We start from the raw sequence: 26,659 nt of genomic DNA, 5'->3' as shown, positions 1-26,659 counted from the left end.
TTTTTTTTTTTTACAGGTGTAAAACAAGGCACACACTCACACATGCACACAGGCACACACACAGAGATACTGTACATACAATAGTACATGTACTCACACATTTGCGCACATAATCAAACATATACAAACTCAATTTCAAATTGAGTTATTCCATCTCAAAACAATTTTTCACACACACACACACACACACACACACACACACACACACACGACTGTCAGCTTGAAGTCGAGCAGACTCTCTGTACACACATACTGTATATAAACACACACTCACAAGCGTGTGGCAGTTAGTCATGTATGAGGAGAACGTGTTGTTGTGCTTGCTGCTAGCTAGTGTTTTCCAGCGCTAGTGGAAGGGTCCAGAGGCCCAGAGGGTGACGGTTCGGTCAGCGGAGGACGAGAGGAAGGACAGGTCATGGGTGTGCCACCTACACTGGATCACCTTATCCCAATGCTCTCCAGCCACGGTCTGAGGCAGCGGCTTTGTTAGGTCACCTGGTGTCAGTGAAATGAAGGACAACATACCATTAACACACAGCATTTTGTGCACACTTTTATCCACTCCTAAGTGAATATATTTTTTTGTGTGGATGGATCAACTGGTATCAAACCTCTAACTCTGATGGTGCTGTGTCGCATTCATGTGGTGCATGGATTATTGTAAGTACAACTTTCCCATCAGTACATACTAGGGGTGTAATCGTTCAATAAACCCAAGGTTCGGTTTGTATTGTGGTTTTTGGGTCATGATTTTGGTTTCAGTTTGATTTGTTTTGTACATCAGGGAGAAAAGAAAATATCATTTCAATGCTCTGCATTTTTTCATTCACAGACTTGGGATACCAATATGAAATCAACTAATATTCTTTCAAAAGTAAAAGTCTGCTTAGACCATTTAAAACAAACATCAAAATACTTTCAGGTTAGAGAGCTCTCATACACAATGAATGTGTTTGCAACACTGCACTTTGTAGGATGTATTTTGTATTAAACGTTTTTTTTTTTTTTTTTTTATAGTTTGGTTTTACACTACATATCACTCAAAGGTCTTTATTATTATTTCTGACTCACTGCAGAAACACATTATCATGGAATATTATTGCCTTTTGAAATGCTCCTGAGAGCTTTGAAAGCAAAAATGTATATATATATATATATATATATAACTGCTTTTATACTTTAGTAAAAGTCAGTACTCAATTGAAAGCCAGGTCTTCAATAATGGTCAAGTGTGTGGTCGATGCAGACAAATTAAGGCTGGGCCCCAAATACAGGCCAGATAAAACAAGAGTGGTTAAACTCCCGGTACCCAAGCATATAAAGTGCCCTCCAGTTATGCATGACGTGCCAAGTTAGTTCTCTCTGGAATGATGACGCTGCTTTGGCTACTTTGGCTACTTTGGCTTCAAGCCTTTTGTTTAAGAGCGTGAACCAGGAAGTAACAATAACAAACTGACTCAACAGGACGGAAGTACATCATTCATGAAGACATTAACACTCACGCTGCACTGCTAAGTATTACTAGAATTAATAACACAAATACTAAATGATGAGCAATACACATGATTCTACTAGACACAATGGGAAAACGAACTCAACAACAATGAACAATGAACTAGGGCTAGGCAACAGGCCATCGCCTCAGGGCATGCTGAGCAGCACTGCTAACCTACCCCCAAATCGCCACAACAGTGTACATTTTCAACCACTTATAAATAATAAATTCAACAATATAACCATACTGTTCTCATACTAAGACTTTCTTGTTCAGTCACTGCGGCTATCTCCATCAAACTGTATTTTGCAGTAACATACAACTGCAGCAACATCGCAGTATCTACTGTACAGTAAGAACCATATGGAGCTGTGCATGTCGCTGAATTTTCCAAAATATGGTTCTGCCTTGGAAAGCCTAAGAAATAGAGGGATTCTTTCCACAGAAAAGCTAGAGGGCTTTTAATTTGAAACAGATTCAGGAAGTGTTGAGGTTTTTTTTTTTTATTAATGGCATAATGCAATAACAAAGCTTTAAGAAGACAAATGTGAGCAGATGAGGAAAAACAGGCTTTGTACTAAAATATGAGCGAATATACTTAACAAACAGAGGGAATTAGAAATAATGGCAACTCTCAAATAAAGGCCTGCCTCCATTTAAGACAGAAGTAGAAAATCCATTTTTTCACTGGCAGAAGCTTGGCAGAATGGGGTGTGATTTAGGTGTATGTGTGCTTTGTGCCTTCCTCATCCCTGAACTTTGACGGTACCTTGCAGGTCAGTGATGATGATTTTGTTGTCATATGAGCCCGTCAGAAGGTAATGGGCCCCAGGAGAGAAGCGCACCGACCGGACATCACTGCCGTGGGGGCGATAGGTTTGGACCATGCGGCCTCCTCTGATGTCATACAGCATGCATGTGCTGTCCTCTTGACCGGTGGCCAGCAGGCGCCCACTGGGATCCACTGCCACTGAGGCTACTGCACTTCCTGTGTGAGCGTTAATAATGACTGAAAACTAAAGAGCAAACGACCCAGGAACCCAGTTATTCCCACTGCAGACTACTTTCTTTTCACATTAAATGATGCCCATATGCAGTAAAAACTTTGAGTTTTGCACTGCTAAGTCAGTTTATTGCACTAAATTCAATTAAATCCCTGTCTGGTCTTATCTATTGATGGTTCTCTAAATGATTAGTTCTGGTAACCACTTATGTGTTTCTCTTTGTTGTTGTTTCTAAAGGGATATTAAGATTTGGATTAAATTCTTTAACAATTACTCATATAAGTATAGAATTTAGACTACAGCTCTCACAGGCACTGACACTGCTATGCAATTTTACAGAAAGAGCAAAGACACATTACTGCCCTCTGGTGGGTAAACTGCACTATTAACCAGACCTACTGGTCATACGCACTTGATTTCAAGGCAAACTGGAGATGGAGCTCCAAATTTATTTAGCCCTCAAACTTTTGTTAACACCCTGCAGTCCATAAGGAAATCAACAAAAGACTTTATTTCCCACTCTGTGATAGTCATGTAGTTACTCACCTGAGCCATGCAGCGTAGTGCCCACCACCCGCACACAGCTGGGCACCCGTAGGTCCCAGAATCGGACTGTCTTGTCCTGGGAGCCAGAGGCGATCATCCACCCTCCCCAAGTGAACAGTGACAAAATGTGACCTGTTGCAACAAAATGGCAAAGTCCACAGACAGTAGAACTTTACCTTCTTTGAAGATTGTCCCCCACCTGATGAAACCTGAATGCTTGGATTTCCACCATATTTGGTGGGAAGGTTGGTCATGGGCCAAGGAAGGAGGAGCTACCTTTTTGTACTGCTTGGCAAAGGGGGGCATGGCAGTGGGCATGGTATACTAGGGGTGGAAATCACTGGGTAACTGGCAATACAATACCAAAACGATATTTTACCCACAGTAATGATGGAATTACAACACAGGTGATGGTCCAATATGCGATATGTATGTAAGTTTTTGTTTCATGGGATCTGACCCAATTACTTTTTGGCTGAAATGCTGTGAGTGGTTCAAAATTATGTTTCATGAACAGAATGGGACCGGAAAGGAAAAGGCCTATGTGTTTGGAATCTGAGGAAACCCTAAAATTTCCTGGATTTTCTATGTTTTTTTAAAGATTATTTTTTGGCATTTCTGCTTTATTTGATAGTGACAATAGAGAGAGACAGGAAAAACAAGGGAGAAAGAGGGGAGGATACCTGTTACGAGCTCTACCAGGTGAGCTATGAGGCGCCCTGCTTTCTCTTAATAAACGACAGGCTGGTGTGGACATACCAGTGTGTCCGCTGAGGGCGTGAAGGCCCTGTCCTCTCTGACAGTCAGTGGTGTAGATGTTGCAATCCCCGGCCCCGGCGCTAATCAGGATGGAGCCTCCACTCTCGGGACCCTCCATGAAGGCCAGATCCCTGATGGTACCATCATGCATGCTGAATTCCAGGTCTGGGCCTGAATAATATGTACACATATAAAAGAAAACACATGTTAGACTCACAACTTACCGAGGCCAAAAATAAAAAGGTAAACTAATAGACTCCCAACACACAAATATATATGAGAATGCAAAGCAAAAGCAACACACACATCATAACATCAGTAGTAATCAGTCATGGACCTAGAGTGGAAAAATGGACATTACACATAACAGATACAGATACACAAGCATTACCTGTGGCATTGCAGGTTTCTGCATTAAAAGGCAGGACTTTAACGTATTTATCATTTGAGCCGGTGGCCAGCAGTTGTCCACAGTGGCTCCAGGCTACACAGTAGATCGAGCCCTTGTGGTGTTTATTCCTTCTAAAGCGTACCACCGGCTGCTTGATTGCACCAGAACCACTAGAGAAGCCAACAAAGTACAAGAGAAAGTACAAAATAAAGCTCATTTAACAATTATTTTTCTATGTTAAGTCAGTATTACAAAACAGTAGCTCAATCATAACTATACTACAACCAAAGGTCTTAAGAAATTTCATGGTAACCCCATTATAGTAGAGCTGCAATGATTAGTCAAATAATCAAGGCTGTCAACAATTAATTTAACCGGCAACTGTTTTGAAAATCAACTAATCATTTTGAGTCATTTTAAAGAAGAAATTTTCCAAATTCTCAGATTCCAGCTCCTAAAATGTGAATATTTTCTGGTTTATTTAGTCTTCTATCACAGTAAACAAAATGCCTTTGAGTTGTGGACTGTTGGTTGGGACAAAACAAGACATTGGAGGATGCCACCTTGGGCTGTGAGATATTGTATTCAATATTTTTCACCATTTTCAGACATTTTATGGACAAAAAAACTGATAGATTAATCGAGAAAATAATTAACATATTAATTGCTAATGAAAATAATCATATTTTATGTTTTCATAAAATAACTTCTATGAGGAGTTTTCAATGGTAGGCACCTCCTTTTGTAAAAAAAGCAATAATATACTCAAGCTGTTAGCTTCTATAATTCTACATCTATGTGCTTAATACCCACTATGTGAGTTGGTTGTGCCATCACCAACAGCTTCCAAAGTTTATAGCTGTTTTAATGTCTGGTGCCTTGAAATAATATCACGATATTACAGAGTAATTTGCAGTAAAAAGATGACAAAGAAAGACATAATTTCAATCAGCTCAAAATATTTGAAAAAATAGATTTGCCTATATCTAGGTTACTATTTCTTATGTGAACATTTTAATGCTAGTTAATTCTCCACCATATTATAGTGTTTTTACTTAATTTTACTGCTCAGCTTGCTTATAGCAAATGCATCAACATTGCATCACGTTGATATCGCTGATATCGCTGATATCGTTGATTATGTTATGACGCTTTTTTCACATACAAATTTATACCAGTATTATTATGAATGACATGATATGGCACAGCCCTATATAGGAATAATATTTTGTGGCACAGGTAGTGATACATCTTGCATTTCTGATGTGCTTGGAATAAACAGATAAGCACTATGGCTTTCAATCTTCTATCAAAAACCCAAAGAAAATGATGTCACAATACTTGATATTGACAAGGGTTCTCTGTCCCACAACTACCACAGGACTCCTACCTGGTGGTGAATGTCTCTGGGTAGGCACAGACTCTCAGGGTTTTTGAATTGGAGCCCACAGCATAGAGTGCCCCTGAGGGGTGGAAGGCCACAGCACGCACCGCCTGCGTGTCCTCTAGTTGGTTCACTTTAACAAACTGGGTTTTGGATTTCCCCAACTGTAAAACAAAAACAAACAAAAAATGGAATATATGCAAACAGATGTCTTTTACGTTAGATTCTGATCAAATAACTTTTACAAATAAATTTTATAGTACCTCTTGTGCTGTGTTATGTGTAGCAGAGCAGCCAGAGTCGTCTTCGACTGTAGGAAAAGCAGCTCTAATCCTCTCAGCACTGGTGGTCATAACACACACACACACACACACACACACACACACACACACACACACACACACAAAACAGATGTGAAAATCTCTCATTCTAAAGTTGAGAAAAAATGTAGAGGGTATTTTAAAATTACTGAATAACATAACATAATAATATCATAATAAAGTTAATATGAAAAAGTGGCATTCTAAACATTACAGATCAAAAGAAGAAAAATATGTGCCTTAATGTTCATTGGCTATTGAATTCATGAATGTTCACATCTTTCAAAATGGTACTCTTGTGTTCTGATAGTCTCTCTGACTCAGGTTCAGGTTCAGTAGTAATTGTAATCGAAAAATAGAGTGCAGTACAGTCTTTTAGACATCGGGGGGCAAGGCAAAGCTATTTTTTTTTCTTAGTTCCTGAGGAGCTGACATTTAAGAGATTGAAGGCTTTCCCCTACTGACCAGATGAACTTAGAGCCTCCAGGGTATTACCTCTGCGTGGCAGGAACAGGGGACTCGTTGAGGGAAGGCATGGTATGGCTCCCGGTTTTGACAGGGGTACTGCTGTTTCCCCCACCTGGCTTGTCTCTTGGGGGCACAGCTTCTACGGTGTGGCTGGCGTTAGGGATCCTGGGACTGGAAGTGGTGGGTTTACCCGCAGCTCCTCCATTCCACTGATGGCCAAGACGCGGCATCACCTCGTCCCCACGATGGTCAATGCCAACATTCATCTCCTCCAATTTCTGGATGGATCTAGACAGCAAAACTGAGATCTCAGTGTCTCAACAAGGTTGTGCATTAATGATATTCTACTGTTGCAGTCATTGTCCAATACTAAGGACTACACATATGCAGCCCAATTTTTTCATTATGGTAGACAAATTTCATGAATGATGGTTTTAGAGGACTGTATGAGAAATTCTGCATGTTTAGCATAATGTTAATAAAATGTAAATACTTCACATTTCTGCTAATCTTTTCCAAAAGCAAGCAGTTCGATTTTAGAATGCTGATATCGTTTTTCCTCCTTTTTATCCAGCCATTGGTTTCTATTCATTCCACTATGATATGAAAATAAACTTTCAGAGACTTTAAACTTTCTTCACACCAGAATTCCATCATCATATTAAAGTTGCCCACATTACTTTTCCTAAAAGCAGCAGCACTGTTGTGTTTTGATGACTTGAAATTGGGCGTAGTGAAACCATCTCTTAAAAGAAAATAGGCCCTCAGAAACGTTTGAGGAAACGTTTACACAGCCAATTACCAGTTCATGAATGACATGAATTTGTTCGCAGAAGCAGAACATTATAGGGTGGGTGTTTCAACTAAAAATTATATTGAAAAAATTTGCAGTGTGAAATGTGGGTAAATTGTAGTAAAGGGGCAAAACATTAAAAATTGCTGGTATAGTCCTGCTCCGTAGCATGATGTTCCAAGAATTGAGACACCCCGACATTGAGTCTAGATTGTATGTCATACTTGGTACCCACGAGCTCGTTGGGTAATTTGTGGGTGAAGCAAAGTGAGGCTATAGACCTTTTTCACAGCAGCAATTTTGACATGCAATAGCAGATAAACACAGATGTTACTGATGATATTATTTAAGGTTCTATTCAAGAGTCATTCCACTGAGGCAGCACACACAACACCAAGGAGCCCTAGCTCTGTTAGAATTTAATGGAACTGGTCCTTCATTAATGTCACCAGTAACACCTGTGTTTACCCTGCTATTTCATGTCCAAACAGCTACTGTGGAAAAAGATCTATTGTAAACATTTGGATCCTGTTAGCTTTCAGGGCAGTTTCTCTGATGACAAGGCCAACCTGCTGCTTAATCTCAGGCTACAGAGTACAGACCGAAATTCCCCTTTAAAATGTCCATTAGGCCATTGAGGTTTTCACAGAACCTGTGGTAATAATAATAAACTCCCTTATCCACTGCGGTCCATCAGCCAGCGGCATCATCAGCAATTAGACTGACTGTCTCTGGCCAGTCCAAACATGGTGGTATTTATTACTAATTATATGATTAATTGACTAGTCAATCAACAGAAGATTGATCAGTTACAATTTTAACAAAACTTCAAAGGTAAAGTAAAAAACAACAGTAAAAGACAGTAAAAATAAAAAATACCAGAAAATTTTACCAGAAAATGTTGATCAAGATTTGCTTGCCATTTGCTGTTTCGTATAACTATAAATTGATTACTCTCAGATTTTTATGGCTGCTGATCAGACTAAGAGAAGCAATTTTAAGACCTTATTTGGATTTGGGGAACTTGTCATATGACATTTCTGGAAGTTTAGAACAAGGAACTATATAATAAGTATATCCATTTTGATTTATTTTGTAATTTACAGTGATCTGATTAAAAGACAATGGGCATTTCCTTTGCTCTGTTTGATTCAACATTCCCAGACCTTAAAAGAAAATTCATTCATTCATTTTCTCTTCCTGTTTAATTTGTATAAAAGTCTCAGAGGGCTGGAGCCTGTCCCAGGAAGGAAAACTCCATGGCAAGAAGCAAGTCCAGCAAAGACACTGAAATTCATACCTATATACTGTTTAAAGGCTGCAAACTACCTGAGTTGCATGAATTTGGGCTGTGAACCCAGGCCTTCCTGGCTGGGAGGCAACAGTGTTTACCACCGAGTGACTTACCATGATGATGATGTTAAGTTCAAATGATTTATTTGTATGATTTTTTAAAATCATATTGAATTTTTGAGGACTACTGCTTCCTAACCTGCTGAGGAAGGTCTCTGTGAGGTTGTGCTGGGCTCCGTCCTGAGGCTTTACCCCTCCCTCCAGCAACATCTGCTGGTAAAGCTGCCGCTGCTGCTGCTTCTGCTCCAGATGCTGCTGCACGCGGAGACGTTGACGGTAATACTCCTGGACCTGCTCCGTGGAGTCCCGCGCCTACATGGATACACACACAATGACCCAACATGGAAAAATAAAGGCATCACAGGGAATTACTTGGTGGAAAGAGGTGGAAAAGAGACCCACTGCATGTTAAGTAAGTGTAAGGAAAGACTGAGGTTTTCCTGAAATCAAGGCAAGTCTGTCAAGAACACAATGTGGAGGTCAAAAGAGCACAGTTCAGTTCAGACAACTTTATTTATCCCAAGTGGGCAATTCATTTGCAGCTCTCCATGTTCATTCACTCTAACAGTCAATCAAACAATCAATAGTCAGATCAGGTAAGGAAACATTAAGAAAACATGTGGACAATAAGAAATGAGGAACCAATAAATAATCCATAAATAAGTTCTTATAAATAAGCCTCTAAGAAATTTAAAAAATCCTAAAAAAAAATAAAAATATATCATCTAGACTGTGTACCAGAATCTATCCAGCGAGCCAGCATGCACACCACCGGGACCCCGGTTCTGTTAGACATAAATGAAAAATAGCTGCTGTGGAAAATGTCTATTCAACTGCAACTTCAGTGGCCAATCAGCACGATTAAAGGGCAGGACAAACATTGTTGATGTAATCACGCCATACCAGACCTAGAGACATCAAAATATATAAGCAACATTGGCCAATAAAATGGTGATAAAGTTACAGGCGCTGCTATCAATGCGGTTTTTCTGCTTTCTTAGACAGTCACAGTGGAGAGAGGCATGAAAGACAGGGCAGAGAGAGGGGGTGACATGCAGCAAAGGTTCTGTAGCCTCCATAATAGGTAGCATCTTTGCTATGAAGTCTACTGACTGGCAGTACAAAGACAAATGCAAAAATGAGTGGGTACCAGAGGTCATGCTGTAAAAGGGCTAAAGCCAGTATGTTAGTATTCATTGACTGGTTAGCAGAATTCAAATCTCTCTGCCTACAGAAAGGGGCTAATATGGGGGCAATTTCAGGCTGAATAATGGAATGGAAATGGAGTGGACTTTCATCCTGAATATTAGGCTAGGTCTAATGTTAAACAAACCTGGCTTCATGGTCGTTAGAGACTGAAATAGCAGAGAGACCCTCAGCCTGCATATTTACGCTGGGAAAAAGTACTTTAATGTGTGTGCCGGGTCTTAAATCTGCTTTCTGCCTTCTAATATAGATTCAGCCTTTCAACATTCTCTTCTTTAAAGCCTGGCATGGCTCATCACTACTATAACCCTCACTACACACACACACACACACACACACACACACACACACACATAAACCAGATCATAATGTACAAACTCTCCCCCATAATCCACTGCTAACAACTCTCCAACTCCCAAGGCCTCATCCTCCGCCATAAAAACTTTACAAGGACCTCATCATATCCAACGGGACTACATTCCCTTTCATCTGTCCTACTACATATCACACTATTAATACACACACACACACACACACACACACACACACACACATACACTAGCACAAAAAAAATCCAATCTAAACCCCTGTGCTCCTCTAGATGGGACCTGGGATGCATAAAAATGAGCGATGAGCAAGGCAGTGGGCCAGCACAGGTGTGACCACCCATCAAACCAGATCAGAACTGTCTCCCATGGCCGTGACCCCACCCCACCCCTTGTGGGGTTATGGCGGCACTGGCTAGAGTCGGCTGTAGCTCATCTGCAAACCCACCCCCAAGTCAGGGGCCTCAGGGCTCGACCCACCCCACCCCCCAGCCAGGCGGTCAGGTAGAGGATTGGGAGAGGATTTATCGGGGGTGGAGGTGCAGCACTAAGGAGACCAGGCTGTGTGAGGGCATGGGGGGGCATGCTGTGTTAAACCTATTCAATATGAAATAATGACCTTTGGTGTACTTTGGTTGGCTTTTGATTGGGTTTTGGGATCTGACAGACAACCTCATTTTGACACTAAGCTGAGTGTGATCAGTCAGACAAGCCCAGCAATTTCTTTTTATGGTCTACATAAAAAAAAAAAAAAAAAAAAAAAAAAAAAAAAAAAAAAAAACATCAGTAAAACCCTCCACTTCACTGCATCTGGCTGCTATGAGACTGGTTGATGATATGGTAAAACTTATTGTGTCATAAATTTGTACAGGACACATTTATTCACATCTGATCTGTATTGAACAGCAGAGATGTCAGATTCCAAATAAAAGATCAAACTGTTTTGACACGGGATGTCATCTCCTCTTTCACACTGAAGAATACTGCATTCCCTGGAGAAAAAAACCTCTGCACTATCATTCTGAAGTAACAAAATAATTGTGTCATAATTCTGAGAAACCATCATGTCCGTCCCATTTTTGTGGATGGGGTATCTCAGGAACGCATAGATGGGAATTTCACCAATTCTGGCACAAATTTGCCTTAGCACCCTAAAAAAAAGGAGATAGTTTCTTAAATAATAAATTGTCAGCCCTCTGCCTTTTCATGATTCCACATATTTGGAACATATTTCAAATATGTGGATTTGGAACATCCACATATTTGAAATATAGTGCATGTATAGCAAAAACAAAACAAAACAAAAACAAATGAGAAGAGTGATTTTTAACAGATGAGAGACAGTGGTAAAGCTTTGCAGCAGTTGGGATTAGTTGACAGCACCATCTCAGCATGGCACTGACAAGTTGCCAAATTTCAGATATTGAGGTTTAGTGTGTCAACCTGAACACTTTCCCAAAGTGCTTAAAGGTGCTCAAAAAATGTAATTTGTCTTTTGAAGATACTTTTTTGGCATTTCTGCTTTATTACACAGTCACAGTGGAGAGAGACAGGCAAGGCAGGGCACAGAGAGGGGGTGACATGCAGCAAACGGTGTGGGCCGGAGCAACTGGTGCAACATCCCAAAGAGTACCCCCTGACCAGACTATACCCGGGGTATGGTCCAGTTTATACCCCAGGGTATGCTTTTGGCTAGGCCAAACTATACCCTCCTAGGCCTAAGTATACCCCCAACTCAGACCTGGGGGGTTAAAGTGGGCTAGCCTGTTTCATACTCCGGGGTATATTCCAGTTTATACCCTGGGGTATACTTTGGGCTAGGCCAGACTATACCCCTCCAGTCCATATTACATACACACACACTAGAGGGAGTTGTTTCAAAAGTCTAACAGATCTCTCGACATGTGGTCTGACATGCGGTAATTTCAGCAAACACAAATGTCCTTTAGATTAGGAAGGTCGCTGGAGAACATATTGTGTGTTAGAAAGCAAGGTTTTGGCGTAATTTCTGATGTTTTTAAGCTAAAGTATTTATTTGAAAAAAAAAAAATAGCTAAAGGGCTAAATAAATATATATTTTATCTGTTGTCTTGTTTTTGTTTTGTCTTTTCTTTTGTAGGCCTATTGACTAGCAGCCTGATACATTAGGTAACCCCATTCATCAAGCTTCTTAAGGATTCATTCAGATATTCTATAAAATGTATAATATGTATCGATTTGTATAGATCAGTGACACAACGGAACACATCAGCAAAGAAACCAAGTCGACCAGGATGCTCAGCCCACTATCCAACAGTGCTCGAAAGAAACTTGCAGCAGCACTTGGTCTGACATCAAAAAAGCCAGTATACTTTGGCCGACCCTCTGAACTGTCACAGCCAAGATGAAAGTACAAGACCAAAGGCGATGGCAACTGCTATTTCTGGGCCATCAGTTATATACTTACAGGATCAGAGGAGAGCCATACCGTCATCCACGATCAAGTCGTGCAGCACATGAACACTGGCACCAGTACAAAGCTCCAACAGTACCAGAACCAGAATGTTGATGACTACCTGACTGCTGCTGGAATATCACAAGATGGAGTATGGGCGACTGATGCCGAGGTCATGGCCACAGCCAGTTTGTTGGGATGTGACATTGCAGTACACACTAAGGTTGGCCAGTCAATGAAGTGGCTAACATATCCTGTCAGCTTTAGTCTCCAGAGCTTGACAGATCATGCCTTATATCTTGAGAACATGTCAGAGCACTTCAATGTTGTAACCAGTGTATATAAATATAAAAATATCAGCTAAGGGGAAGGATCTGGGTAGTACCTCTTGAACAGATGAGATGATTACCCAGACAAATTAAAATCCCTGGGGTATAAACTGGACTAGCCCAGAATATACCCCGAGGTATAAAACAGACTAGCCCGCTTTAACCCCCTGTCTGAGTCTGGGGGGTATAATTTGGCCTAGGGGTGTATAGTTTGGCCTTGCCCAAAGTAACCCTGGGGTACAAATTAGGTTAGGCTATTTTACCCCGCAGTACACTTTTGGCCAGGCCAAACTATACCCGGGTATAGTGTGGCGTAGGGTTAATCTGGCCTGTTACACCTGGGATGCCCTCCAAAATATGTAATTTTTCATTAAAATGTTTTTCATGTTGTCATCACTGGGTGTTGAAAACATCATGAAATGTGAAAGTTCCAACAAGCTGAATATCTTCACTTTGCTGCACAACTGGCTGGTCTTACCAGGGTCCAGACAATATTGTTTCCTTTTAACTTCCTTTTAACTGGGTTTACCATCCCTTTAAAAACAAATGTGAGCAGGAGTGTTAGACTGGTGTATTAGATCGTCTCGGCCAGAATTCACTGCGTTCCACCAGCTAATGGGTTTTCACATAGCAACATGCCTCATGTGGCTTTGATAAAAAGAGGTTTAACTTGTGAATCTGTAAATTTACTTTGCTCCACAAACTACACTTTTCCTATATTGGTGATAGTTAAGCTCTCATAATCGTCTCTCTGTGCATTTGATGAGTAGTTTTCCATCTAGTAGTTTACACAGACTGCTGCCACACGGCGATGTCTGATAATGGGGCCACATGATGGTGGGGCCTCACACAATCAACACAAATGAAGTAATTTGTTCTACAGGTCCAGTTGGCAACACATCATCTGAGAGGGGGAATGGTTGGTCTTTTAAATGTTTCTCTTTTAAAAGGGAATGATCTGATGAAACTACTAAAACAACCGCACACACAAACCCGACTTTTATAGGCTATATGTACAAACAAATGAAACTCCTGGCTTTGCTGACTGTGTATATATCTGTTTATATATGGAAAATGCTACGAGAGATGTTTACTGTCTCTTCAGTTGCTAATAAGTGACCAGATTTTACAGTATTTTCTATAGAGGAGATGAGGGAACCACAGTCCTGGGATTACATTCAAATAAATATCTGTAACTATCTGTATGTCACTGCCACAAAAGCACCACACAATTTGTAGTTGTTGTTACCTCATTCCTGTCTGTGCTACTGGGAGGCCCGCCATCCCTCCCAGGGGCAAGAGGGGTGCGTGTGGTGTTGGGGCTGTCCAGACCTTGTGGGTGCTTCCTGCACACATAAATGATAAAAGAACATGGTTTAATATTTGATTTGAATTGTAGACAAAAATAACACACACAAACTACGCTTAAAAAAGCAAACAGTTCATGTATGTTTGATTTCAGACAGTAGTACAGGCAAGTTAAAGGACCACACCAGTGGTTAGGGTTAGGGTTATGTTCCTGCATTACTGGGATGATCACTGCAAATGAAAAGTTAATAAAGAACAAGAAGTTATCTAAAGAAAGAATAAGCAAATTAATTACTCATTTACTCTCTTGAACTTCAGCTAACTCATGTGCAATTGGAATTTACTTGAAAAGGATCCAACATCATGTATTGGTCTTGACTTGCAGCTCATCGTTCAAACTGTACTTAGTAGTTCCTACTGAATTAAAGGAGTGTGACAGACCTGCATTACAGAGGCATTGTGAGTTTGATTTTGTGGTTTCTTGTGATGATTTGTTAAGGACACAAGGTAGTAATTTGCTGCTATAAAAGTGACTTCACTGTTATAGAAGTAGGACAGTTTGTGACCATGACTGCATCCAGCAGGTGGAGCCAGAGATAGCCTGTCAGAGACCACTGGCATCATAAACCATTCAACATATCCTTTCCATTTGGCGCCAGGGCGACATCTCCACCTGGTAGTAAGTGGCATAGCATTTCTTTTACAGTGGCCCAATAAAGCTGAGCCAGCGGCAAGGTCAGCCTCCCTCTGGAGAGCTCAACTTGCATCCTCTGACACCACTGCAGTTTCTCCACTGCACATACACTGTGCCTGTACCAAACAGAGAATGTGTAATAATAATAACTTTTTCTATATAGCACCTTTCCAAACCAAAGTTACAAAGTGCTTTCCAATAAAAACAAATAACACATAAGTACACAATGATAAAACAAGCAATTAAAAGATCCCATACAACAATAAAAAAAAATAATACAAGTTACAATAAAACCACTACAGTACTACAGTATCACACCTTTTAATGAGGAATACTAAGCTGATTGTTGTATTTCTGCAAGAGATGAACATGCAGATCAAGGAACCTGTAAAGCAACTTAAAGAGATTGTTCACACATTTTGAAAAAGTTATTTATCTTCCTCTGCAGCTGTTCCATAGGACAGTAGTGGTGCTATCTTCCTCTCATTGTTACTGAGTGCTGGGTACTGGCTGGATGCTCCAAATGCTAACTGCCTCCTGCTATTGAGGTGGACTTCCCCCCAGCTAACATTCTGAAAAATAACCGTCTTAATCGACTCTAAGAAGGTTTAACATCACAAGCACTGCTTTCTGAAAGTGTAGTGCACATATGATTACCAAGTGCATATTTTGCTCAGTTTACTGTTTGTAACTGCATTTTTCCTGTTATCAACAGAAAGATCCAGCAGCTTCTGCACTTCCTGTATCAGTCCACACCAGAGGAGTAGATTGCTGGAGTTTACTATGGACCGAAATGAAGTGAAAACTTAATTAACATGTGTTTGCCGTGCTGTTTCATGTTAAAATGGCAACTGTGGTCACTGAACACGTATATATGTTGAAGGACAAAAACAACAACAGGGGCAGCACAAAGAGCTTGGACCGCAAAAGAAAATAGTTCTACTGTTGATGATTTTTTTTTTTAACTCAAAACATTTTTTAACTCACTTCAGGCTGTGCAAATTCTTCTACACATCAAACACCAGCTGTTTATTTCATAATGTGAGTGGATGACAATGTTATTTTTTCAGAGTGTTAGCTGGGGGGAAGTCCAGCTCAGTGGCAGGAGGCTAACAGTTAGCATTTGGAGCATCCAGCCAGTATCCAGCACTCAGTAACAATGAGAGGAAGATAGAGTCACTAGTAGTGACTCACTACTGTCCTACAGAACAGCTGGGGGGAGTGAAATAATATCACATTTTCATAAAAGATAAAGTATCCTTTTAAATTTAATAGGTTTGCATCTAGAAAAGGACACTTGATATCTGCACCGTTATGACTTTACAACACCCTGCCTGATTAGTTATGTAGTTGTTTGGGTCTATTATTACTAGTAATAGTAGTAGTAAGAGGATTTTGACTATGAACGATGTGAATGTAGGATAGAGCTTAATACTAATCACAACTTTTAACTATGAGTTATAAGGTATTAGACCTTATAAGATCATGTTGTCTCCACTCATTTCTAATGTGCTTTGTGGAGCCTCGGGGAAGATGGCAGGCGAGGTAGTCTATCTCTGTTAAAGCAGGATTACTGGGGCTAAAGATAATGTCATACTACAAGATCTACCACTGGGTTTAATACTTCAAGTTGAAAATGCTCACACCAAGGCACACAGCTTAGGAAGAAAGCTTTGGGGGAAAAAAATAAATAAATCAATCAATAAATGTTCACAGTGTTTCTTTTTTTTTACAACGAAAACCTTCTTCTAGTTTATGGGAATTTAGGAGACTTAATTATTGAATTATTACGGTCAGTGAGTGTTATCCGATTCTACTTAGAAATACAATAAATGTTTAAACCAATTTATCCTACAACTTCATGGAAAAAGAGTGTCAAATGTGGAAGATTTTTTTCTTGCTATGATACAAAAAACAAAGTTAATTTTTTTCATATGAACCGCAATTGATACTCTTCTCCCTAGATTTTTGATAGCATTATAATAAACATAATAAGTATTTAATTCAAACTGGTAATCGGTAGAATGTGATTTATACAGGCAGTTGATAACCTTTAATGATGTAATAGTGAGGAAGCTGCCCAAGCGTAAGGAGATTTAATTATCCAGGTTCAGCAACTCACAACAGATTGAGGTCAGGCAGCATTTGCAAAATTACAAATGATTGTTGATGTTTTTTTTGTTTGTTTTTTAAGCTATGTGGAGTCAGATGGATGGGGTTTGCCATCTGACTGGCATAATGTTTATATATTTACAGTGACTTGAGATTTAGAATACTTTTAGATGACAACTTTCTATCTGATGTGAATTGCCATGCTATATTAAACCACATCCATCTGCTACTACAAGGATGAATGTAACCATAGACTAGCTGTAATCAGAGTTTAGCAAAACCAGGTTTAAAATGAGTAAATCTAGATATAAAATGAAGTAGAGCTCTGTTACACAATTAACCACTAGTTTGGTATGTGTCTGTGCTCTTTTGTACTTAGCTGATAGTCTTACCCGGCGTGTTTTCTCCTGCACTGCTGTTTCACATCAGCTTCATTAGCCCTGCCCTGTGTGACCTGCTCTCTCGTCTCCCAGCCAGTCAGCTCCCGGCCTGCCCCCCCGTCCACCCACCTGCTCTTTATTCCCCGATTAGCTCTGTCTTTGGGTCATGTTTCCATCCCTATCCTGCATCAGGTTATTGTTCATCAGCTGTTGGCACATCTGCCACTCTGTTGTTTTGCCTTTGGTTTTTAGTGTTCAGTTTGTCACTTCAGTTTTCTGTCCTGCTGTCCTGTCCTTCAGTTTTCTCTCCTCTTGTTTGGCGGTGCTTCTTACCATTTCCTGTACACCTGCCAGCATCTCCATCAGTAAAGACATTTTAACCTCAGTCTTGCCTCAGTCTCCATTTGGGTCCAATTACTTGTGACAAATACTGATCTTTTTCAAAGCAGCCACTTTAAAATCTCCTCAAGTGTAAGTTTAAAGTTAATACCAGATCATAATTTAAATTGGTGTTTAAAGTTTGGTGCAACTGAATTTAATGGTAAACTATGATTTAATGTGGTTTAAAACTTAATCAACCAGCCTAACTATCATTTGCAAGCAGCACTTGCTCTAGCTTTGAGCCTTACCTCTCAGGTGAATCATCCTGCTGATGCACATTGTTCTCCACTAGACTGCGGCTGAGTGCTGACTTCATGTTCCCCTCCATGCATCTCTTATCCTGGGCCGCCAAGCCATGGGACAGCCCGTCCAGAGCCGGGTTCAGGGATCTGGACATGTAGGTGTCGGCTGACTGGGGCCTCTGGCGGAGCGGCGAGGTAGGGCAGGGTGAGAGGCGATTGATTAAAGGGGTGAGGAGGTCAGCGTGGCCCGCCTTGCTGGGCTTGACCAGCCGGTCCACGTGGATGCTGAGGGTCTTCTGCTGGAAGGCGCAGGAGAAGGCACCGGGGGAGAGGTTCTGGAGCCAGGACAGCAGCGACAAATCCAACTCATCACAGCCGTTCCCGCTAAGCACATCCACGCCGAGCAACACCTCACCCTCTGTGATCTCCTCACCAGTTGCTTTACTCTACAGGACAGGGAGACATATTGTTTTAAGACCAGAAACCACAACCATTTTTTTCTCAGCCTTGCTAATTGCTAATCTCAGCCTTGAGTTGTACATGCAACATAAAACCAAACATTTCTTTGGTCACAGTGTAAAAGTTGCCTTTTGAATTGTTTTGATCACTGCCCAATTACAAGCAAAGCGGGGCCTAGAAAAAATGGTCACATGGATTCATAAGTAGCTTGGTGAGTTTCCCATGAGTTTACAGATTTTAGTGAGCTGTGAGGTCAGATCTGATGTCATGAAGAGCAGTGGACTTGTCTGTTCTCTTCGCTAAAAGGTACTTTTTCTGGTGTTTGTAACAGTGATTTGGAATTTTTTTGGCTATTTACAAAATTCAGCCACATTTTACATTGCAATTGCATTGCAATTTTCCATTCCATTTTGTGAATCATACAGAGGTACTGAAGATTTCACAACATATAATGAAAATCTCTCAATTTTCAAATTTGAATTTTTGTATGAAACAGCCACCTTTACAATGTTCTGCTTCTACAGCGAACAAAGTCATCAGCATTCATAAACCGTGGATTTAATAATTGGCTGTGGAAAGCAAACACTTCCCGGGGACTACTGGGTGGTGTGAAACGGCACCCAACAATGTCAGGTCATCAAAACACAACAGTGCTGCTGCTTTTAGGAGAACTACGGTAACTAACTTTATTACTTTATTACAGTGATGGAATACTGGTGTGAAGAAAATTTGAAGTCTCTGTAAGTTCATTTTCATATCATAGTTGAATGAACAAATGGCTGGATAAAAGGGAGGAAAAATACTACTAAAGTTCTAAAACACAACTGCTTACTGTGGGAAAAGATTAGCAACTTGAAGTATAGGCCTACACATTTTGCAGAGATTTGGTATGGTCCTTTAACTGAATAGCTGAATATAAGCCTCAGTCCAGACTGCAGTTTGCCCTCATTTCATTTGGTTACACTAGACTTTCCAGAGTAACAGCTCACTCTCAGATGTCAAAATTCATCGGCTCATATCCATAAAACCTCGTGTTTTGTGGTCGTGTCCTGTGGTTGACTCAGATTACATTCATTCTAACAAACCACAGTTCTCATGGCAGAAGACTGACAATGCGGTCATTTGGTGCTGCCTGATTCTGAATAGCATTGATCTCATCCAGACAAAGAGACTGAACTATACCACTAAACACTGCAGAGTCTGAATAAACCCCTCCAAACTTGCTTGGTTGTGAACTAGGGGGTGTCATGGCACTGCAATATTGTCATGACTTTAAAAAATGATCTTGCCTGATTATCTGGCTCCAATAATAGCTCAAATAAATGGGTTTGATTGTTGGTATGCACAGAAACACAAATCAAGCCATGGAGCACTAAAACAAATGACCATGTCCATGGAAGAAAATACACTATCAGACTCGAGACAGACAGAGACACTTTATCCTCTGTCAGTGTGTTCAGGTTCAGTGTGTTTGAAAACAGGCAACACCACGAACCTTGCAAAGTCATCAACGCAATTGTGTCTTTCCTGGTATATTCATTCATATTTTGGTCAGGTGAATAATGTTCAAGATGGATTTTGAATGATTATCTTAAGGATTGCTGTATACATATATACAGCATACAGATACAATACTATCATTATCGCAGTAGTTTTTGCCACAATAATTGCTTAGTGAAGATTTGATACATAGACAGCTCTATTGTGAACATGCCCTAACTTTTGAATATATGCTCTGTGTTCAGACCAAATGCAGAGTGAGTTTTTTTGTGTGCTGTGATGTCATGCAAAGTCAATGCAAGGGTGCAAATGTGCACCTTCAAAGCAAATGACGGGAATTACATGATGCAAATGCACAAGTAAAACATGTAAAATTAACTGCATATGTACTGTATAACAGTCAAGCATCCATACCTTCCATACAAAAGCATAAAAACTAAGGGTTCATTCAGAGTTCTTCAAAGATCTGATGCGAGTTAAAAGGCACAATCACATTCAGATGAAATGTGATGGATAGTAAACTGTACCATGAAAGTAGGCCTATACAGTACCTCAGCATAAAATTTCCTCTCAGATTATTTTAAAATATTTGTAGATGATTGTGGAAGTACCCTTCGGAGGTCACACTACCTGACAGAACTCGACACAGCACTCATAAAGGATCCCTTTGATGAGCAGCTGGAAGAGGCGGTTCCCGCTCGCCCTGAAGCCCGCCTCACTTAGCTTCCTGTCAGCGGGGATGAACTCAGCCACCATGGCACAGGCCTCCTCGAAGCAATGGACACGTGCCGTGCTGGGGTTCCAGTCTTTGAATTCGGCGTGATGGGTGAGACGCGGCAGGGTGAGGAGCAGACACAGCTTGCTGTAGTCCTCCTTGGCCGGACAGTACTCCTCCAGACTGTGGAGGCACTTGACCGCCTCCTGCATGGTAAGTTCCAGCTGCGGGTGGTAGAAAATTCACACAGGACTAATAAGTATGTGAAGACACATCTTTTTTTTTAGAAAGTGTAAATTCTCATCCAAAAAAACAACTCTAAAATCAAAATATTCCAAAAACATAAGCTTAAAAAAGGACTGTTCAAAGGTAAGAAAAAGTCAAAGAAAATACAAAAAGAAAAATGTATAAACAATATAAACAATATAAAAATATTAAATACATTAAAAACTCCAGTCATCCATTTATCTTAAATGTGTTTACCAGAAAGTCACAGAAAGTTTTGTCTATCCCTGTTAAAGTATACTGAGTGAGACACTGCTGCAGGGCCACAGTGTACATGTGGGTGTGTCTGAGTGGGATGACCCATTTGGTCCTCTGGGATCATTTAAGTTCATGAGTTCATACTATTTTCCAATGTCCATTGTACATTAACACCCACAAACAACAGGTTCACACTGGGCAACACCCTAACCTGCCCAGCCACAGACTTTTGAGGGAGGGGGCAGCATTATTTGTTCATTCCCCAGCCACATTTTCTTAGCTGGTGACTTGCTAACCACAAGCCTCCTTATCTAAACTCCGGCCCTACATCACTGATCTAATCTTGCGTGTTTTTTAATTTATGCATAGATATTTTCCAAATGACATTATGCACCTACATTCTGAGGATCTTCCGCAGCAGACATGGCATTATTCACACACAGCGCTTCCAAAAACTTCTGTTTCAGTATAATGTAGCGGAACCTAGAAACACAAAAGGAAAAAACAACCTTTCAAAATGAATACTAACTGGTTGACACTGGAGCCAGACATGTCTTGAGTTACATCGTTTATAAAGTTTATATTTTTTTAACTTTTATTTAAATAGACTCAGTCTCTGTTGAGGTTGTGTCACTACCAATCGTTGCTTACTAGCTAGTGTGAAGAAGACTGTCAATGAAGTGATGAAGTCATTACAGAAATAAGTCTTGACCTAATTGAGTTCTCATGGAACACAACCTCCTGATCGACTGGCTAACCAGGCCCTGGTGCTGGTGAAGGGAAACATCATCAGTATCATGTTGAATATTGTTGTTACCATAAAATTCACTTTTTAAACTTGGATTATTAGGCAGTCGCACATGGTAGATAAATAAATTCATAAATGTTCAAGTATTTTTCCATTGTGTTCCTTAATCTTCTACTGTGGTTCTTGAAATGGACCCAAGGAGACTGGCAATGACAATAAAGAACACCTTGAAGCAGACAACTGACAACTGTTAAGGGAAAGTTCACCCATTTTGAAAAATCTGACATTATTTCACTTCCCTCCTAGCTGTTACGAAGGTGGTTATGTTTTATGAATGTTAGCTGGGGGGAAGTCCACCTCAATGGCAGCAGGCTAACAGTTAGCATTTGAAGCATCCAGCCAGTATCCAGCACTCAGTAACAATGAGAGGAAGATAGCACCACTACTGTCCTACAGAACAGTTAGTGGGGAGTGAATGTCACATTTTCCAAAATGGGTGAATTATCCCTTTAACACAGTGAACAGCAGCTTCTTAAGCTTTGCCTTACAGATGATGGGTGAGGTTAGGAAGTGTCTAACGTCACCCAGCAGGCTGTAAACCATCCCTCCTGTATTTCTCTCACCTTTTCTTGTCGAACTTGTCCATGCCTTCTAAAGGCTGAATGAACTGCATCACCTCCTCCCACTGGCCATCTAGAATGAGTTGCCTGTGGAGAACAGCCAATGACACATTTTTGAGTTTTCTCAAGAACATACTGAAGCAACAACAAACGGAAAGTTTTTGTAATTCCTCCTCTTGGGCGCTGGTACAAATTATACAGTGAAAGTGTGAAAAAATTAGAGAGGAAACTTTAACTCTATCTTTGTCTATGCTTTTAACTGCTTCACTTTCAATTGACGACATTTGCTTAGAACAAGAAATCATTACAGGTCTATCTGTCCAACCTAAGTAAACTCTGTGCATGTGTGTGTGTGTGTGTGTCTGTGTGTGTGTGTGTGTGTGTGTGTGTGTGTGTGTGTGTGTGTGTGTGTTTTGTATGTTTGTTTTGCTGGATCATATCCTATAACAACTCACAACCTGACTTCCACTTTTAATAGAAATACCTGCTCTACTTCTTCATCTCCTAGTGTAATTCATTCTTCCTACTGTACTTGATTTGTCTTAGTCTTAATCTATTTACTTTATTTTTCTCTGTTCACTGGATGCCCTGCTCTCCCAAATGCAGTGAATTTTTAAATACATTTTTGTTCATTTTTTGTTCATTTCCACTGATGGATTATAAAATATTACAGATCCATAACATTTTCTATAATAGATCAGCCAAGTTGAGATCTTGCTGAATACTGTAAGAGGTCAGTCACATCAAAACAGTTGTGAAGCATCAGGCTGTTTAATTTATTTTAACCCCTGCTCTTTCACAGATTATATCAGCCTCTGACACTTTTTACAGTGTTTTTCTCTCACGATCAGCAGGTCTCGCTGGCCTGGGGCAGTGATGCCACTCCAACGTTACTGATAAGCTGCTTGGTAAATGTGCAAAAGAGGCATTCAGAGTGGATACTTTGTTCTCCCCAAATGCTGATCAGGGCTTGTACTGTTAGTACAACTTTCAGTTTTCATTCTTTTGCCATTTATTTTGTCAAGGCTATTGCATTTACTTTTGTTTGACGGAGGCCCTGACCTTTATGGGTTAAAAGCTTACACTCTGCTGCATTTTGGACCTAACATCACAGTTGGACATGTTCTTAAGTGTGCTCTGTTGCATTTATCACCACACCCAACAGTGATGCAGGCCTGCCAAATGAGGCACAATTATGTCACTGCAGCAAGGTGAAAATTTCAACCACTAGATGCCAGCAATATCTCAGTTTTTCTGCCTTGGTTTCAGGCCCCTTTAGGGCCTCAGCCAATGTTCTTTATTCCCACAGCACAGTCAGAAGCCAATTTTATTACTTTTGCATCCCTGCAGCTGATATACTGTGGCTTTTTTCTGCCACAGTGGAGAGACATTTTGTATAACTAATTCCAATTTAGTCCTCCAGCCCCCCAACCCAGCCTCTGCCCGGCATGAGCCAGCTGTACCACTTCACCTGAGGAAGAGCATGTCATCAGAGTAGAGGCCATTGATCACGCCGCTCTCCTTCTCCAAAGCAAGCATGCTGATGTGCAGCTTCCTGGTGTTCAGGAAGTCCAGCATCAGCTTTATCACCTCAACCTCCTTGATGTTGATTGTCTCCTCTGCTGTCATGATTAAGGATCGCCTATGGCAGCTTAGGTGACTGGAACACAGACAGAGGGAAAAGGAGATGTTAGCACACTGCTGACAAGGCTACATCTGCAAATGCTTATCCTTCTTGTTCACAGACTAGAAAAAAAAGAGTTTGTTTTCAACATCAGATGTGCACTATTTGAGTAAGATGACAACTACATCCCACAAAATGATACTGCAAAATGGTACTCATGTACTATAATAATTCCAGTTGCTAACCTGTTCAACTCTGCTGCTTCATCACTGATGTTCAGCTGAGCTTTGTTCAAACCCACATAACTTTATTTTAAATTCTACCTTCCAAAGATCCAAAATGAAATGTGTATAAAAAAAGAAAATGTGTATAAAATGATGCACAAGACATCAAGATATTTTCTATTTGATGTTTATAGATATATGCTGTAGATAGACATTTTGCATTTGATTTGATGTGATGCTGTGGCCATAAACAAGGGCATCTTGGATTTGAATATTTCAATGTAAGTGTGATTTTGCTTCAATGAAGCTGCAACTAGGAGATACATAGTATAGATGCAACACTGTAATACAATGTGGAAAACAATTTTTAGATAATTTTGAAGCTTCTTAAGAGGGAATCAAAATTAGATGTTTGATATGCAATCATTAGTAATGTGGATATGATGACCAAACAGGTAGAGGCATGTAGAAGAGCTAGATCAGCCTAATAAGTTCAGAAAATTGCTCTTTACTGTAATGCAACCTTTAAAACTCAAGAAAAGACAACACTTTATACCATTTTACAATATTACAATATCCAAAATCCTGACTGATATCTAGTCTTATATTATGATAGCAACATAGCACCCAGCCTTATTACTGAGTGCTGGATACTGGCTGGATGCTCCAAATGCTAACTGTCCATTGAAGTGGACTTCCCCCCAGCTAACACTCTGAAAAAGAACTGCCTTAACCTACTCAAAGAAGGTTTAACTCCAGAACTAAAATGCACATGTGACTACCAAGTGCATGGGGATGGTAGTTTTGCTGAAATTGCTGTTTACAACTGATTTTTTTTTTTTTTTTCTGTTATCAACATGCAGAAAGATCCAGTAACTTCTGGATCACCTGTATCACTCCACACCAGAGAAACAGCACAGAGACAGAAGTAGATTGCTTCAGTTTGTTTTTGTTTGGTTTCTTCATTGAACACATGGACACACGTTGGAGGACAAAAATAGCAACTTTCTCCAGAGTACTAAAAGATAGCTGGCAGTAGTGCTGTAGCTAGCTTCTTGTCTTCCTCTGCTCCGCTCTATCACAAGTTTCATGTACCTTTCAGGCTCCTGCCAGCCACCAGCACAGAGCTCAGACCACACGAAAATGATGATGATGATGATGAAGATGATGATGATGATGATGAACTGATGATATTTTTTCTGTTTGGAGAGCAGTTCACATTCTACACCAAATTCTGCACATCATCAAACTCAAACTTTGTATATTTAACAGTTTGAGTCATTAAGGTGGTTGTTAAGAATGTTAGCTGGGGGGAAGTCCAGCTCAATGGCAGGAGGCTAACAGTTAGCATTTGGAGCATCCAGCCAGTATCCAGCACTCAGTAACAATGAGAGGGAGATAGAACCACTACTGTCCTACAGAACAGCTGGGGGAGTGAAATAATATCACATTTTTCAAAGCAGGTAGTGCTTCACCTTACTTTATGAAAGGCAACATCTTATGTTCTGCTGTGTCAATACAGTAATATTCCCATCCTGTAGAGACTTTTAGTGTGTCTGCAGCACTAAATGGTGAGTTTACAATTGCCATAGTACTTCAAGCTATTGTAATCTCATATCATTCCTAGGGACATAAAGTTATCTGTGGAACTTTTCAGATATTATGGTATCACTATAATTCCAACAGGATATTTAGTTTGCTTTAATATTTGTATAGTAGGCAAATATTCCCATAGAAATGTATCATAGGCTTACTAATGCTGTTCTCCGTGATGGCTTGTAATGGGTTAACATCATGTCAGCTGCTGCAGCTAAGGAGCAGCTCTTTGGTATGCACAGTGTCTGAGCGCTGAAAGAGGATGAGAGTGCAGGCAGTACCTCGGACTGTGCCGGACGGAGCCAGTGCCACCGCCCTGTTGTCCGCTGCAGGCAGCCAGCCCTGCAGCCTCTCCCCGCACACACCTGCACATGACAGCGCGGCGGCGGCGGCGGCGGCGGCTGCTGCTGCATCAGCCTGCTCAGCCGCAGCCCGCTCAGCCGCAGCCCGCTCTGCTGGCTCTGCCCTGTTTGTTTGGCATGACAACGCACCGCGCCGTGCGGTGAAATGGCATGCAGCACAACAACAGCCACCGATGCCATTCATTTTCACTGACGTGCAGGTCATATCATGGCAGGGAGAGACTATAGTGCGCCCGGGTTGAAGCCGCCACCGTAAATCCGAGCCAACTCCCGTCTGCTCACCTGAGTGTTTGCACCGATGGCGCGCCGCATTAAAGCCGCTCCGCACCGCCCGCTGTCTCCGACTGCAGCGCTGCACGGAGAAGAGGAGCGTCAAGTGTCTGCCTCTTGATTCCTGTCTCTG

The 26,659-nt window shown here is 40.8% G+C and overlaps 1 protein-coding gene across 1 annotated transcript; it reads right to left on the bottom strand.

The window, feature by feature from the left end:
• LOC115357899 (WD repeat-containing protein 47-like) lies at positions 1-26,659 on the bottom strand. The gene is made up of 16 exons (XM_030049660.1): positions 26,539-26,659; positions 23,922-24,110; positions 22,454-22,537; positions 21,481-21,565; positions 20,515-20,823; positions 17,932-18,371; positions 14,058-14,154; positions 8,653-8,825; positions 6,395-6,655; positions 5,843-5,921; positions 5,586-5,743; positions 4,196-4,365; positions 3,805-3,975; positions 3,046-3,177; positions 2,265-2,483; positions 1-495 (listed from the first exon to the last, which is right to left on the bottom strand). Exons 2-16 carry the CDS (start codon positions 24,077-24,079, stop codon positions 347-349), a joined length of 2,685 nt encoding a protein of 894 aa, XP_029905520.1. The 5' UTR covers positions 24,080-24,110; positions 26,539-26,659; the 3' UTR covers positions 1-346.

This window comes from Myripristis murdjan, chromosome 4, assembly GCF_902150065.1.
Source record: "Myripristis murdjan chromosome 4, fMyrMur1.1, whole genome shotgun sequence".
Taxonomy (NCBI): Eukaryota; Metazoa; Chordata; class Actinopteri; order Holocentriformes; family Holocentridae; genus Myripristis; species Myripristis murdjan.
The sequence above is the reverse complement of the archived record's forward strand: the minus strand, read 5'-3'. Positions and strand labels throughout refer to the sequence as shown.

Bases quoted from the DNA above. Each gene is read 5' to 3' on its own strand.
- LOC115357899 (XM_030049660.1), bottom strand. From the start codon at position 24,079: ATGACAGCAGAGGAGACAATCAACATCAAGGAGGTTGAGGTGATAAAG. The intron at 5,922-6,394 runs GTAATACCCTGG...TATGACCACCAG, and splicing joins CCTGTTCCTGCCACGCAGAG to TGCTGAGAGGATTAGAGCTG. The intron at 496-2,264 runs GTACCGTCAAAG...CACTGACACCAG, and splicing joins CATCATCACTGACCTGCAAG to GTGACCTAACAAAGCCGCTG.